At 44.4% G+C, this 15,879-nt stretch overlaps 1 protein-coding gene across 4 annotated transcripts in view; it reads left to right on the top strand.

Moving 5' to 3' along the window:
- Positions 1–15,593, top strand: part of Rps6kc1 (ribosomal protein S6 kinase C1) — a 147,603-nt gene extending 132,010 nt beyond the window's left edge. For all 4 annotated transcript variants that reach the window (XM_006972084.3, XM_042258834.2, XM_076548200.1 and 1 more), the window contains 3 exons: positions 8,500–8,582; positions 9,596–9,691; positions 14,727–15,593. In XM_006972084.3, coding sequence (XP_006972146.1) covers positions 8,500–8,582; positions 9,596–9,691; positions 14,727–14,837 — 290 coding nt within the window. In that variant the 3' untranslated portion in view covers positions 14,838–15,593. The remainder of the gene's footprint in view (positions 1–8,499; positions 8,583–9,595; positions 9,692–14,726) is intronic.
- The last annotated feature ends 286 nt before the right edge of the window (positions 15,594–15,879 follow it).

The raw sequence follows: 15,879 nt of genomic DNA, 5'->3' as shown, positions 1-15,879 counted from the left end.
GACCACCGGGAGTTCTGAGGGGGAGGGAGGCGGCATGGCGGCTGGTCGCAGTGTGGCGGCAGCGAGGGCTGGAGCACACTGGTTCGCCGTGGCGCTGTCCACTCCTTGGCCAGCGTCTTAAGTTAATGGAGGGAGGAGAAGCTGTGAGCACAGCTCGTGAGCACTTGTGAAAGCACTTTCCCAGACGACAGGATGAAAGCCACTCGAGGTGGAAGGAGTGGGAGAAACCGGTATCCTCATCTTAGAGCAGTGCTCAGCTACAGAGCCAGGGCCCAGTCCTTTATCTCTTTACACACAGACGAAAACCTCCGAGTCTTAAATGCCACCCTCTTGTCATGTTTTTGTGAGAAGAACCTAAGGAATTTTTTTTTTTTTTTTTTTTTTGAGGGAAGTGAGTTTTCCCTGGTCATTTGCCCAGTGCCCATGAGACCACTGTTCTTGTGGTGAACAAGGACATTACCCAGCCTAGAAGTTGCAGACAGATGGAGTGGTGGTACTGGGGCACATGGGAAGTTAACCCCTTGGGGTGCATAAGAAATCCGTTTTGAAATCAGTAGAATGTCCTTTAACATGCTTCAAAGAATTTTCAAAATGGAGTTAGGTCTAAAGGGCTTCCCAGCTTCCCTGTTACACTGCTCTTAAAATAGTCTCACAGCTTTATGTGGCATTTCATTACATTCTCTACATTAAAATTTTAATTAATCTTGGGTTGGGGTTGGGGAGAGTGCTGCAGTGTGGGTGGGGTCTCCTAACCAGTGCTGCTCTCCACGTGAGCCTCTGGCTGATACGTCTGTCTCCCGTCTCATTATGGGAGTGCTGGGATTATGGACGTCAGCCCCCACATCCGGCTTTCTTTTTAGAAACGTGAGTACCAGGCTCATGCAACCTTTACCTCTGAGCCATCTCCCTGGCCCACATTCTGAACTTGCAGTGAGTGTATTAACTGTCTCATAGCTGTCTGTGTAAGTCACTGCCCATGCTTTATGCTGGAGTGTGAATATTTTTAAGATTTGCAAGTAAAGCAGTTTTAGAGCGGTGGGTTTGACAACCACAAAATCACAGTTTCTTTTTAGCAGTGTAATTTTATCTTATGTATTAAAAATTTTAATTTAGGAATAACTGTTTTTCAAGGGTATTAAAAAGGCAATGAACATCATTCATTCTGATAATTAAGAGAGAGACCTTGTTACAGCCGTGAAAAAAAGAGTTGAGTGAGAACTTAGCTCACTTGTTCTAATATCTCAGTCTCCAGCTGCTAGAAAGTTCTTCTTTATATCCTACCTACATGCAGAACTCTTTGTTGTAGAGTAGACTCACCTAGGAAACCAGGTATAATAGCTCAGCTCATGGTGTCAACTTCACATTAATCAGATCCTGTTTGATACGAAGTCATTTTGAAGTGTTTCAAGCTGATTGTTGGATTTAAAACTTAATTTTCTCCCCATGGGAAAAAGTGCATCACTTTACAATTGTCCTCATACATCAGCCACTCAGGTCAAAAGCCCACACAAAGCCTTTATACTTGTGCACACAGGTTCTCAGATGGCCGGCAGTCTCTTTAGGCCTCTTATGGTTTGAATCTGGAGTGTTCTCTGAGGCTGTGTGCTAAGGTGTGGTTGAGTGGCTGGGTTTGATGATCTTGTCCGTGAGTGACCCATTGATGGCGTGCTGACGTGATATTATTTGGAGGATGGGATCCTGGCAGAGGAAGTGGGTTGCTGAAGGCATGTGAAGGCAAGGTGTGGCTTGTCCTCAGCCGGTCTGTCTTGTGCCCTGGTCTCCATGAGGTGAGAGCTTTGCTTCCCTGTGTACTCCCACCAGGGTTTGCTTCATTTAGGAGCCATAAGCAAGGAAGCTGGCCTGCCTAGACTGGAGACTACAAACCATGAGACAAAGCAAGTTGTTCCTCCCTTGAGTGATGCCAGATATTTTGTCGTAACACTGAACACTAGTGTAAGACCCAGGTGCCTTTAAAGTATGCAGCTAATTGTGTCTGAGAGATAAAGAGATCCAGGGGAAAGGAAGAGAAGCAGGCCGTGGCAGAAGTGACAATCAAGGAAGGATGGAAGAAGAAATGAGGAATGACAGCAGCAGGCCACAGGGCACAGTCAAGAATGTCGCCAGTGTCTGTGCCTTGTGCATCCTGGACGAGCTAGTGAACCCACAAAGGTGAGAAAGGAAGTTGGCTTTGAGGCTGCTGTGCTGCCATCATCCACTCACCATCCACAGCTGAAACAGCGATGGTAATTATCTACCTGTCAAACACCTGGTTGATGCGACCAGGGATTTCAAAGCATTAATGCTGATGAATATCACTCTTGGAGGACTAGCTGGCCAAGTCCACAGCATAGAAAAGGATATGCCTACTATTTCTCATGAAGTACCTGGGAATTTCCACCCAGGGATGTCTGATTGCAGAGGTGTCCTTTTAAAATGTGTTACATTAATGTTGCAGGCCCACCTCTGCAAGCCTGCAAGTGGAGACAGGCATGGCTCCAGTCTGGAGCTCCTCAGACATGTTGTGTGATCCTAAAAGACATCTTTGAATGTCCACATTTGTGGGAGCCCAGCTGGGAGACTGGCTCCCACATTTTACGACAGGATGCTCTTGAGGAGTTAGGGATAAGAGATAATAGAAGAGTAGAGGGGAGAAAGACAGAAGCACAGGATAGCCTCAGGAGAGCCTGGGTCATTATCCACCAGCCCCTTCTGTCTCTTCTAAAGGGCCTTTTATAGGAATGCCAAGGGGTGGAGCAAAAGACCTCCCCTTAGCACAGCCAAGTGCAGACCCTTCCAATCACCTAGTAACCATACACATGGTCAAGCAATCCTCTAATGCAGTCCTGCTGGGTAAACCAGGCTCAGATCTCACTAGGAAACCTTTGTGGGCCTCCACAACTCCCCCTTCTTGATACAATAAAGGCCCCTCCAGGCCCTTCAGATTCACTGTGCCTGTCTTAGGTCGTTCTTCTTGATTAATTTTATATACATACATTCAGGAAGCTATCAAGAAGAAAGTTGCCTGTCGTTGGCTACCAGCCTCTGGCAAGAGGGGATACAGAGCCTAACTCAGCTCTGGCCCCGGTCCCTACAAAGAGCTTGCAAATAGTTACAATGATTTTCACAGCTGCCACACCTCTCAATAAAGGAGTAGAGGATAATAAAGGTGGAATCTCCTTTTTGGAATGGGTCTAAGATGACTACAGCAGTCTTAGCTGCACCCAAGCCCTTTTAAAAACTTTCTCCTAACAGATGTTTAATATAATTTTCAAGTGACTATTTTGATTCCCAGGAAAAAAGTTATTTCAAAACACTTCAAAGTTTCCACTCAAGTTAACAAAAACCCATGCTAATTATAGAGACACTTTTAGCTGTTTAAGTAGCTCATATATACATGTGTTCTTATAACAGCAGTAGAATTTCTGTACAAACTAACTTGATTGTGGGAGGCCTACCCCTTTCTGAACAGAAACAGAGAAGGAGTGGAATCTTTTAGGAAGAAGACAGAAAAACTTGCTTTTTCGGGGATGGGGGGTTTGAGACAGGGTTTCTCTATGTAGTTTTGGTGCCTGTCCTGGAATCTTGCTCTGTAGACCAGTCTGGTCTCAAACTCACAGAGATTCACCTGGCTCTACCTCCTGAGTGCTGGGATTAAAGGTGTGAGCCACCACCATCTGGTGCATACACTTTCACTTAAGTTTTCCAGGGGCCATTGAGACCATAAAATTATATTTTGAGCTATCATAAAATGTATTCAAATATATCTGAAGGTAAAAGAGTAATTAAAAACAATTCTAGTGTGAACATCACTATACACTTTTTACAAACTTACATTCAACATTTACACTTTTTACATTCAATATTTACACTTTTTACAAACATATTCAAAAGGAAACTCCCTTTACACTTTTTGCATATTTACAAGTAGCATGAATATCACTATACATATTTACACTTTTTTACAAACTTACATTATGCATTATTTACACTTTTTACAAACTTATATTCAAAAGAAAACTCTATAGGACTATTTTACAAACCTTACCAAACATCTATAAATAATCTCTTAACAGAACTAACTTACATTCAAAAGCAAACTCTATAGGATTATTTTACAAACTTTAGCAAACATCTTGAAGAGATCTCTTAACTAAACTATTATATTTTGTTTCAACAAGACAAAGTACACAAATCATTTCTAAAGTTCGGAGTTTATAGTCAGCTTTGATATTATTCTGAAAGTTTTCTTGAGAGTTTGAAGTCAGAGCCTAATTCATCAGTGGCTCTAAGCTTTATTTGGTGACTGAGGGTAAAATTCTATCTTGTTAATTTTTTAAAGCTGCTTTTTAATATTACCATGAGTGTTTCAAAGTGGCTTGTTGACAAACAATATTAGGATTTAATTGCCTCTTGACAGGTAGGTTTTGTTCACTTGCTCCTTGTTTCTAGGAGGTAAGCTAAGCTTTCTAACAGTGCTTGGGAAAAAAGCAATGTTTTGAGCTGAATTTTGGGGGCAGCATTTGAAAGTTTTTGTTCCAGTCTATCTGCCTTTTTTCCAGGCCTGCTTGCCTTTGCTTCCTCGCTTTTACTAACTACATTTCCCAAGCTGCCTTTCTGTATAGCATCATGCTACTACAAACTACTTTTCCCAAGCTGCCTTTCAGTTCCAACTCTGACCAATGGTGGCTGCTGCACTCCTAGTTCCTGTTTACATGATCTGTGTTCATACTGAAATCAAGATTTTGTTTTTTGCCATGTGAGATTTCTGTTCTCCCTGAGCTGGCATTGACAGGTGTACTTCCTTCACCTGACACTGTCCCTGGAGCGGCCTGTGCCCACCTGTGCACACTTACAGATCAGTGCTTCTCCCATCTTACTGGGTCAGTGAAGGAAAATAAAAGTTCCTAAGACTTCTGTCCCTAAACTTTGGCTTCATGGCCAAGAGGAAACTAATTCTGATGGTACAATGTTTTCATATAGTGGCAATGCCAGCAGAGTGAAGAGTTTTATTTCTCCTGAATCTGCCTCAGGAAAAATTCTTTCTCTGCCTCTCAGGACTTATATCTAAGCTGTCCACAGGCCAAAAGCTTCTACAGGAATCTTCCTGCCCATTTTCTTGTATAGTATTTTTTCATGACTCCAATTCTTCCCAGTTTGTGTTTATAGTCTTGTAGTTGGAAATCAAGGACATGGCTTCTCTGTCTTTAAGTTTCTTTTTACCCAATATTCCTAATTCTACTTCTTATTTTAAATTTCTTCTTATACTATATTCCTATATTCTATCTTACATTTTCCTTAATTTTTATAGACAGAAATTAAGAGAGAGAGGAAAAAAAAAAGAAAAGAAAGAAATCTAGAAAGAGAAAGATACTTGCTACCTCACTTTTCACTTTGGCATCTTTCAGCCACCTTACTTTATCTTCTGAGAATAAAATACTGTTGCCTTTATTTTTAATTCATTATTGGGCATGCCTCCTTACACCCGCAATGCCACTGACACTCCTTTTGCCAAGTCCCTGGTCCCTGTTCCTGGTGCCATTTGTAGGAGCCCAGCTGGGAAATTGGCTCCCACATTTTACGACAGGATACTCTTGAGGAGTGAGGGATAAGAGGTAATAAATAGAAGGAAAGGGGGGCGGGAGAGAGACAGGATAGCCTCGGGAGGGCCTGGATCATTATACACTGGCCCCTTCTGGCTCTTCTAAAGGGCCTTTTATAGGAATGCTAAGGGGTGGAGCAAAAGACCTCCCCCTAGCACAGCCAAGTGCAAACCCTTCCAAACACCTGGTAACTATACACGTGGTCAAGCAATCCTCTAGTGCAGTTCTGTTGGGTAAAGCAAGCTCAGATCTCACTAGGAAACCTTTGTGTACCTCCACACACATTCTCTGAGCTGCCTGGGTCAGGCATCCTTCTGCCTGCTCACAGAGAAATAATGTCTCTATCTTCATAGTTAATTCATGTAAATAAGTTCTCTGTCATATTGTTAGGAAATTTAAAGTGATTGAAATATGAAACACAGTTTGGTACTTAGGTTGTCTAATTATTCCATATATACAGAATATATATATATATATATATATATATATATATATATATATATATATATATATATATATATATATATATATTCGTTAGCCTAACTGTGGCTGTTGTGTGGCTGCTGTGCCCATGGCTGTGACACTAGTCTACTATAACAGTGTCTATGCATAGGAAGTACAGAGTGTTTCCAGCACATTCTAAATGGATGACTGATCTGTCCCTTGGTCTTGAGTTCTTAACAGGTAAAACCTGAATAAAACTAAGTAGCACGTGGCTACCAACTCTGTGCTTAAGGAAATGGAATAGGGGAAATATATATATTCCCTATGGGTGCTGATGGGAAACTTGTTTTAGATTCACATTAATCATGTAGCAGAATCTGTGGAGCATCTGGGCCAATACAGAGCCTCATTTATGCGCTTCTCTGTCGGTATTGGTTGGTGAGATAGGCTGAGTCCCTACATGGAGGTCTGATTACATGAATAAACCTGAGCAAGACGTTTGCATGTTCCTGAATGGCCAGTGAGATGCCATGCAAGGATTCTGAATGGGAATCATGTAAGCCATGTGTAGCCTGGAAGGAAATGTGCAGAGGGTATATTAGATTGCAGGCCTGTGACCACTTCCTCTTCATTTTCCCGAGGCTTCTGGGGACACACAGCCTGGCTAACATTTCTAAGAGCTCTTTTCTGAAGGCAACAGTGGCTCTGAGTGGAGTGGGGGTGGTGCAGCTTTGAAACAGAGCCCCCAAGGACCTGTGTCTCTGGAGGGCTGCCGAGTGAGGTGTGAATTGTGGAGTTTAGAGCAAAATTTAACCCATCGACCCTCAGATCAAACTCACCTGATCCAGAAGAGATCTGAGACTCATGCCAGGCCTTCAGCATCTGGTCCAGCCTTCTAACAGGGAACGTTGTTTGTAGAAACTGTGGGAGGGTGCACACAGGTCCCCCCCACGCCCAGTTGTGTTCTGCAAACCTCCCTGTTTTCTCATCATCTCACTCTGCTCTTGAGATTTGTATCACTGAGATGTTTATGTAGGTTGATGAATATTAAAAATCTCACCACCCCAGAGGCAGGCCACTAAAACATTTGTCAGTTCTCTCACCCCAGTCTCTTTAATCAGAATTCTGATGTTTGAAAACAGTACACATTTATCCTTTGGCTGTATGTAAAGTTGTCCTTCAACATGGTTCTGCAGTGTGCACGCACTTCACAGTTTACACACAGGTCTCGGTGGATTCTGGTCTTTCAGTTACATGGACAGTAATTGGCGGGAGCTAGTGTTTCTTTTCTGCTCCTTAGCTGAGGTCAGCTCATCAGAGAATGGAGGTTTTGAGTTGGTATGAAGCACTGTAGGCAGAGACAGGCTGGGAAGGTCTGTGGTGTGGGTCTACTTATGGTTAGGCTGTTTGGAGCCCCAAAGAAGCAGCAAGAGGCTGCTGAAATGGGTCCGTAGCTGGTACTTTGCACGAGGGATCGTGTGTCACGACCCCACCCCTTGCTTCAGACGTGAAGCTTGATGTCCCGAGAGCCGTGTTGATCTTCTCCAAGGGTGCTCTGCAGAGTATTGGTTAGAACCAGGGTTCCCAGGACTGCTTCACTTACATTTCAGATTCTCACTAACCCTCTAGAAACTTCTGAATATTTTGTCTCAAGTTGTAGGCTCCCTGTGATCAAACAATAGTAAGCTGCTTTTGTTTGAATGGTGTCAGAAGGGTAGATAGCAGCAAGGCCTTGGGACCAATCAGCTGTGGTTACAAAAGAACAAGGTCTCAGGTGGGATTTAGTGGCTGTGGCCTCAGAGTTGGTGCTCATTATGGAGTCTGAAGTTCCTCCAGGAATGGACAGGTAGAACTATAGTTCCTGGCTGTTCTAAACTCTTAGATTTTCACTCGTGGGTTTAAACAATATTTCTTCTATACTTCAGAATGGGTGGGTTTGCATTTCACAGGCTTCTTCAGTGAAAGAAAGTGAGAGATGAAGGGAGGGGTGGGTCATCATCTGCTCTCATGTGACATTGGGTGACGTGTGCCCCCTGGTTTCTAACAGGGTAATTAATATTGGCTTAGGTAATTTTTGAAGTGCCTTGTGGTTACAAGGAGTCTTTATTTCTGAAACAAAAGATGGTTTGAAAGGGAAGTCAGCTGTGCTCCCTTGAATCTGAAAGTGGAAACAAGTGCTGATCTGGTTGGTTCGTGAAACCTTAAGTACAGTGTCTTGAAGGTGTCCCTCCATCAACCAAAGAACAAATGTCTCCTTTAATGTATGACTGTGTCGGGAAAAATGCAACCCCAGTGGGTGACCAGAGAGAGGAGCGACTTTCAGGGATTTGAAAGCCCAGGAGTGTTTAGTATTTGCTCTCTCAGCATTAACAAGGTCACCTTGCTAATACATGTTAATTTTGAAAGTTTAATTGACCTCTGGAATTTTAATATCAACCTTTTTTGGTGTGTTTAGAGGTTGGAGCAGTCACAGAAGAAACTGAAGCTTGTGATTGGTGGAGCCTGGGTGCTGTCCTCTTCGAACTTCTCACTGGCAAGGTATGCAGTGACCTAGACACCTGGTGCACGCATCCAGATGCCACCCTGACTCCAAGTCAAGCATGTTAGCTTTTCCTGTAGTCATTAGGTCAGGGGCTGAGGAAAACTTCAGTGTCAGAAACAGGCAGAGCAATTTATCAAGATTTTGATTTTTTAAAAACCCTGTAACACTGAATAAATTGATAGCAATCTTCTGCTCTGCCACAGCTACCCAGTGAGAGACTTGGCTCTTCCTCTGCCCTCTCTGTGAGGCAGCATTAACAGAATCACATCTGTGGGGTTGTAACAGGCACATGTCAGAATCCTCAATATTCTTCAGGTTCTTGTCTGAAGCCAGGGTGCATTTATATTTTAAAAATTAGTGTTGATATTAAAGGTAACATCTTTTCACCTATACCATACATTTTCCCTGTCTGTTCTAGTGTGGGGACAGAGAATGTACTCTCTCTGATTAGTAACTTTTAAGCATGATGCCTGAGGTTAATAGACATTAACTGAGTGTTGTGTCTGTTGCCCCCTGGGAAGAGACTGGAGGAGATGCATACTCCCACTTTTGTTAAGAGTGTGCGTTAGCAATGTGAGATCACCGTGGAGCGCACACTAGCTGGTGTTTGCAGTTAAACTGGAAAACGTAACTATACACATGTTGAAGCACCGTGACTAACAAACTCTACGCTAGAAAGAGTTTTAAGAACATTAGTTATTTCAAAGCTGTCAGCTCCCTCCTTGGAGTTTGTGTGTTATTTAAGCTTTTCTGTTAGGATCCAGCCCCTCAGTAATGATGGAGGGACGGTTGCACGAGCCTGTGATGTGTGCACGGTGGCTGTCAGCTGCCTTGCAGATGCCCTCTAGGCTCACAGCCTAATCTTCCTCCGCGGCGGCAACGCTGTGTTGACGGCTGTGCCTCCAGTTTACACGGTGTTGACTCTCTGTAGTTGCTGCCTGTGTGCCCTGGGATAGAACAGGGTGTGATGTGATTCGGGATAAGAAGTGTAACCGATTGCCTCTTTCAGACACTCGTGGAGTGCCACCCAGCAGGAATAAATACGCACACTACTTTGAACATGCCAGACTGTGTTTCTGAAGAGGCTCGCTCACTCATTCAACAGGTAATTGAATCGACCCCTGGCCAAGTATCTGGAACTTGCAGGTTAGCAGAGGCCACTGCAGCAGAGCCATTAGGAAGTTATTTTGGGACAGGAAAGGCTCATGTACAGTCACATTCAGAGTGAATATGGTACATTTGTAGGATCAGAGGAAGGGCTGAAACTAGTTGGCCTTAATTTTTGTATTAAGTTGAGCTAATATTAATGTGTTCCATCTATTTATGGGGGTGTGAGATTACATTGCTTTGGCTTGTCTGGGACTGCCCTATTTCCCTATGTATTATGCAGCCATTTGCTGAGTGCTTGTCCCACTCTTGAATTCTCATTTGCACGGGAGAAGGGTTGTGATTTGTTGTCAAGTCAGCCCCAAGGCCTCCTCCCCCTTGATGGGACTGCAGCCCTATGCCAGTTAGTATATTTCTGGGGGCTTTGAAGAAAGACTCTGTTGAAAATTTAGGTGCAGTATTTCAGGGGTCTGGGCTCAGCTGCTCCAGCTAATTCTTCTCTATTTAATAACCACGTTGAACGGCACAAGCCCCAGTGACCAGAGCTTTCCAGGTTGTGGGGTTCTGTAGTGTCTGTGTAGACTGCATGGCTAGGCAGTCCTAATGAAAAAAAATTCAACATTCCAAATGCTCTGAAATCGGAAACTTTTTGTGTATACTCAGGAAATTTAAGACTTCAGGGTGTCTGAGAGTTTGTGTTCAGGTGAAGACTCCTCACCTGCCTCAGTTGTCCTGAGTTGGGGAGTCTGATGAGGCACTGTGCTGTACTGTTCTGTCGTGAGGGACTCACAACACTGCAGTCCTCACACTTCCATGAAAATCATGAAATGAAAAGGGGATCTGAAATGGTGAACTAAGTGAACTAAAATTATTCAATAGATGTGGATGTTTTGAAATCAGAGAAAATAAAAATTAAAAGAAAAAAAGGGGGCATATGAAGAAAAAAAATCATCTCCTGTTTTCTTAAAGAGTAATTTTGATTCCATTTGGCAGTACTGTGGGCATGGTATAGTGCTGAGGCCGTGGGGGGACAGGCAGGACTGAGGAAGGGCTCAGACAGGCAGAACCTACCTCAGCGTTCTTCAAGTCAAGATAAGGAGGGGCCCAGTGGGTGCCGGGGAGGGCAGTTGTTAGGACCGTGTGTTGTTTGGCTGGGCCCTTGGCATGGTTTAGAAGGGCGGCGTTAGGTATGGGGAGAAGCATGGGGCACTGAACAGTGTCAGGGGGTTAGGTATGGGGAGAAGCATGGGGCACTGAACAGTGTCGGGGCTCACGTCGAGTGAAGGATGAGTCTAGACTCAGAGTAGCTGGGGTTTTCTCACGGGTGCTGTTGCCAGGAACAGAGGGGGAGGACACAGCTCGTTTACAGTGTGCCGTTTGCTGTTGTGCAGAAAAATGACAGTGTCAGAGTTGGGTTAATTTGCCCAACTCTGTGACATATAAAGAAATGTAGTCATGGGCTGGGAACGTAGTTCAGTTGGTAGTGTGCCTGCCTAGCATGTTACAGAGCCCAGTTCCCTTCTCAGTCCGTATAAAAGCAACAGGATGGCACATACCTGTCGTTAAGGTAATTCTTGGTTACTGGTAAGTTTGGGTCTAGTCTGGGATACATGAGATCCCTTGCTAATACATGTTAATTATGTATAATTGTTATACAATTTGTTGTGGGTTAGTCATCTGAGATGATTGGAAGTGTATGGGAGGATGTGCTTATAGATTGTCAAGGACTTGAGCACCCAGGTGTCTTGATATTCATGCAAACTCTGGAACCAGGACCCTATGAATACCAAGTGGTGACTGTACCTAGCAATAGTAGAGGGACAGATTGGGTCATGGAGGAGAAAATTCCTGCCTGTTATTGAGTTAGTACTATTCTGAAGGAGATTGTGTGATAAATTAAGTTGTGTGATTTCGACCGTAATTGCCAAGTGTCTGTACACAATGCACAAAAGGTCGTTAAAGTGCCTGGAAAAGTGCACGGGGTGACTTTGAGTTCAGATACAAATGGGTGACAGGTAAACTGTGCACAGTCCCCTGAGGGCTGGAGTGATACTAAACGTCAGCAAAATGGACATTAGAGCAGGGGCTGCTAGAGACTGCCAGCATCTCAGGAGAAGGAGAGGCTAACGCAGGAGAGTGTAAGAATAATAGCCCCAAAGTACATAACAAGACTGAGTTGAAAGGAAAAATAGTTCAGCAAAACAAATGGAGTCCTCCACAGCTCATCTAGGTAGTTACAGACACGAGCAGGCTGCAGAGGACACATGTAACCATACAGAGGGAATGCTCTGCAGTAACTGCAGCGTGTACACGCTCAGCACACGCATCGAAAGCAGCCTCCTGGATGACCTTGTGCCGTGTTCAGATAAACCTCCGAGACTAGCAAGGCTGAAGTCCAGCAGTGTCCTCTGATCACAGCAGAGAAATTATTAATCTGTAACAGACAACAAGAGCAGGTCAGAGGTTCAAGGTCATCCTTGGCTTCACAGCAAGTTCTAGGTCAGCCCGGGCTGCAGGAGATCTGCTGCTTCAAAAAACAACTTGAAACAACCCCCCCCCCCAAACCACAAAGAGTCAGCTAAATCCACAGATATTTGGGAATTAAACCACATACTTACTCCTGTGTAACTTATGGGTCAAAGAAGAAATCATAAAAGGAGTCACAACATAGTATTAATGGGATGTAAGTAGAAACACACATCCCAGGGGTTCTGGAAGAAGCTGCACCAGTTTTCATTCTGCATTTACAAAAGGAAGAGACCTAACATCAGAGTCTAACCTTATACTTTAAGACACCAAAAAGAACAGGCCATGGGGCCTTATGCCCATGATCCCAACATTTGCCAAGCTGAGGCAAGAGGATTGCCATGAGTTCAAGGCCAGTCGGCTCTAGAATGAATCCCTACTTAAATATGAATATCGGGACAGTGGTGACGCATACCTTTAATCCCAGCACTTGGGAGGCAGAAGCAGGAGGATCTCAGTGAATTCGAGGCCAGCCTTGGCTACAGAGCGAGTTCTATGATAGCCAAGGCTACACAGAGAAGCCCTGTCTCAAAAAACCAAAATAAATAAAAAAAATAAAAAATGAATAAATACATACAGAAAAGAACTATACAAATAAAGTAAACCCAAAGCAAACAGAAACCAGTGAGAGAGAAAACGAAAAAGAAGAGAGAAAAGGGAAATATAGCTTGAAAAGATCAGTGGGATGGAGAGACCTTTTTCGACTACAGCACACCGAGGCAGAGAGGCCTTGGCATCTTAAAGAACGCTGGTCCAGATGGCAGTGTGCTTTGTACACACGCTTGGAATCAATACTCACCTGCCAAACCACAGTGAGCTAGGCCCTACCCTTACTTCATACCATATGCAAAAATTAACTCAAAGTAACGCACAGACCTTTGTGGAAGTGCTACAACTAAAACCTGTGGAGGAAAACATGAGAAAATACTCATGGCCTTGGGCTACAGCAGAGCTAATTAGATATAACACCAAAAGCATGATCCATAAAAGGAACATTGATAAAGTAGACTTCATTAAAATTAAAAAGTGTGAGCACTTCAAAGATATGTGAAGAAAGTGAAAACAAGCCACAGGCTGGGGAAGATGTTTGCAAACCGCTTGTCTATGCTGTGTTCAGAATGAATAAAGACCGTTGTCACTAGCAAGATAGGCCACTTAGCCTGAAAATGGGGGGTGGTGAGCTATTTCAGCAGAGAGGCGCTATGAATGGTTGCTAGGGCATGTAACCACAATCAGTGTCACCAGGGAGTGCAGTTAAAACCACCATGAGATGCCACTGACCCTCTAGAGTGCTTTCAGGCAAGGCCAGATGTTGCTGAGGCAGAAAACTCAGAGCCCTGGCTCTTTGCTGATGGGACTGTAGGCAGGTACAGCCACGCTGGGAAAGTTTGGCAGTTTCTTAGTCAGTTATATACAAACGTGCTGTGTGCACTGGCAGTTCTGACCCTAGGAATAAACTCAACTAGAGACACACATCCTGAGGAACACACACGACTCTGAACAGCACTGCCACTCAGTAGAGTCCAGAACTGGGAACTCGGAGGCCCACTAGCCAGTGAGTAGACTAACAGCAGTAGAGGCACCGTGGAATATCGATCAGGAAAAAAAAGCCAGTGCTTACCTCCAGATGGTTCGATCTCACAGGTGCTGTGCTCAGTGAAGGAAGGAGTGTGAAGGCTTACTTAGTACTACACGCCATCGAATGCCCAGAAAGGGCTGGTTCAGAGACAGTGGCTGCCGTGGGCTGAGGTCATGGGGGAATGCAAATGTCACAGAGCACCTGTCAGGCTGTACAGAGGGGTGTAGAGCTGGACTGCATCCTGTACAAGTCTAAATTGACCACATGCTGTTGACCTGTGACTTGCAGTAGATGTCTATATAGTATATAAATTGTCCCTTAGTAAAGCTATGACACAGAACTTGAGGATGCAGGAATGTCTCAGGCATACTCTCCCAGCATGCCCAGGGCATTCAAATGGTTGTACACAATTGCTTCTGGTTTTTACTGTTAAAAAATCTGACTGCCTATGACATTATTTGCTTATTTTATACATAACTCCTAATTCTGAACAAGTCCTAACCTATTTCATTTGCTGGATCAAATTACTTCATCAAATGCACCAGCCATTCCAGAGAAAGGGGTTTGGGGGATGTAGATTTGCTTTTTCAGATTTGAGCATGTGCAGTCCTGATGTGTTGTAGTTGTTAAGGAACTGAAAGACTTTGTGGGGCTCTCAGACTCCTGAGTCATGGAGAAAGGAGCTCTCTCTCTTGATCCCGTTATCCTGTTTGAGGATGAGGGAAACCAGTGAATACTCAGGGCTTGCTTTCAGACGTTGACAAGCTTGTCACTCAGGTGGGATGCTCCACCGGCCCACAGCCAGACAGCTGGTTGGCCATAGATGGCCCATCTACGGTGTGGTTGAATTCTGGAGCCTTCTCTCTCACAGCCCGTTTTCCTCTCATTGCCACTGTGTTTCTGTCACTCACAGAATCTTCTGTTTCAGCTCTTGCAGTTCAACCCTCTGGAACGTCTGGGTGCTGGAGTGGCTGGTGTTGAAGACATCAAATCTCACCCATTTTTCACCCCAGTGGATTGGGCAGAATTGACAAGATGAGCATCATGGAGTGTCCTTCACAAGACAGACCCCTCGTGACAGATCTTCAGGAGTGGCTAGGCTTGGGCCACCCTCCAGCTGGTGCGCCAGAGCCTTGGGACAAGGCCTTAGGAAGTGATGGGGCAGGGGGCTAACAGACTCCCATACACCTGCTGTCTAGACAAGAGACTAGCGAACCTTGCCAACAGCTGCTCTGTACTCACCTTCTCCGAGATGTGACGTAACTTGCATTCAGGGTTTCAGGTGTGTTGCAGACATGAATGAAATGAGGATGCCTGTGCAAAACACCCCTGCTAGGAGACTGTAAGTGTGGAAGGAAGGTTTACATGAGTGAAGGACCTTTTGGTGGCAGCTAATGGTGCTTCTGCAAAACAAGACTGGTTTACGTGATTAAGTCAATATTTACTGAGTAACACACTAAATGTGCTCTGTGAACAGTGTCACTAGTGGGCTGAGGAAGTGAAGAGGAATGCCCAGTGCTGAGCAGGGCCAGGTTATCTCTGAGGAACAACACTCTTGCCAGCTGTGAACTTGCTGGTCGATGCTGCTAACTCTAGGGGCTCATGGGAACAGTCTGCCCTCCAGCTCCTCTCCCTGCTCCGTTTCCTGCATTCTCTGCTCGTTCTCTTGGATTCTGCTTTCTCTACTTCTGTTAAAACACAAGCAACAAAAAAGGGAAGGGGTATTTATTCCCCCACACTGTCAGAGTAACAAGACTAAGAAATCATGATGTAAAATAAATGTGGTTAAAACTTGTATGGCTTCTTTATTAATAGCTAAGGATTTAAAGGTTCATTTTGAAGGGTCCTTTTTTCCTCGTTCCTTCTCTTGTGGAAGGTGGACAGTTCCTCCTGCTGTGCCGTAGTGTATTTGTTTTCCTCTGGGCTGGTGTACCAGGACCCAGAGTCTGTCGTCTATGCACAGTAGATGTCCTGTCTCACAAGTCAGCGAGGTGATGTTGAGCCGAGCTCCTGATATTCCGGAGAGAACCAGGGGCTCACCTGTCTCATGTTTACTAATGCTGCGTCTTCACCTTGCTGAG

The sequence above is a fragment of the Peromyscus maniculatus genome, chromosome 11, assembly GCF_049852395.1.
Source record: "Peromyscus maniculatus bairdii isolate BWxNUB_F1_BW_parent chromosome 11, HU_Pman_BW_mat_3.1, whole genome shotgun sequence".
Taxonomy (NCBI): Eukaryota; Metazoa; Chordata; class Mammalia; order Rodentia; family Cricetidae; genus Peromyscus; species Peromyscus maniculatus.
This window is presented reverse-complemented; position numbering and strand designations above follow the sequence as displayed.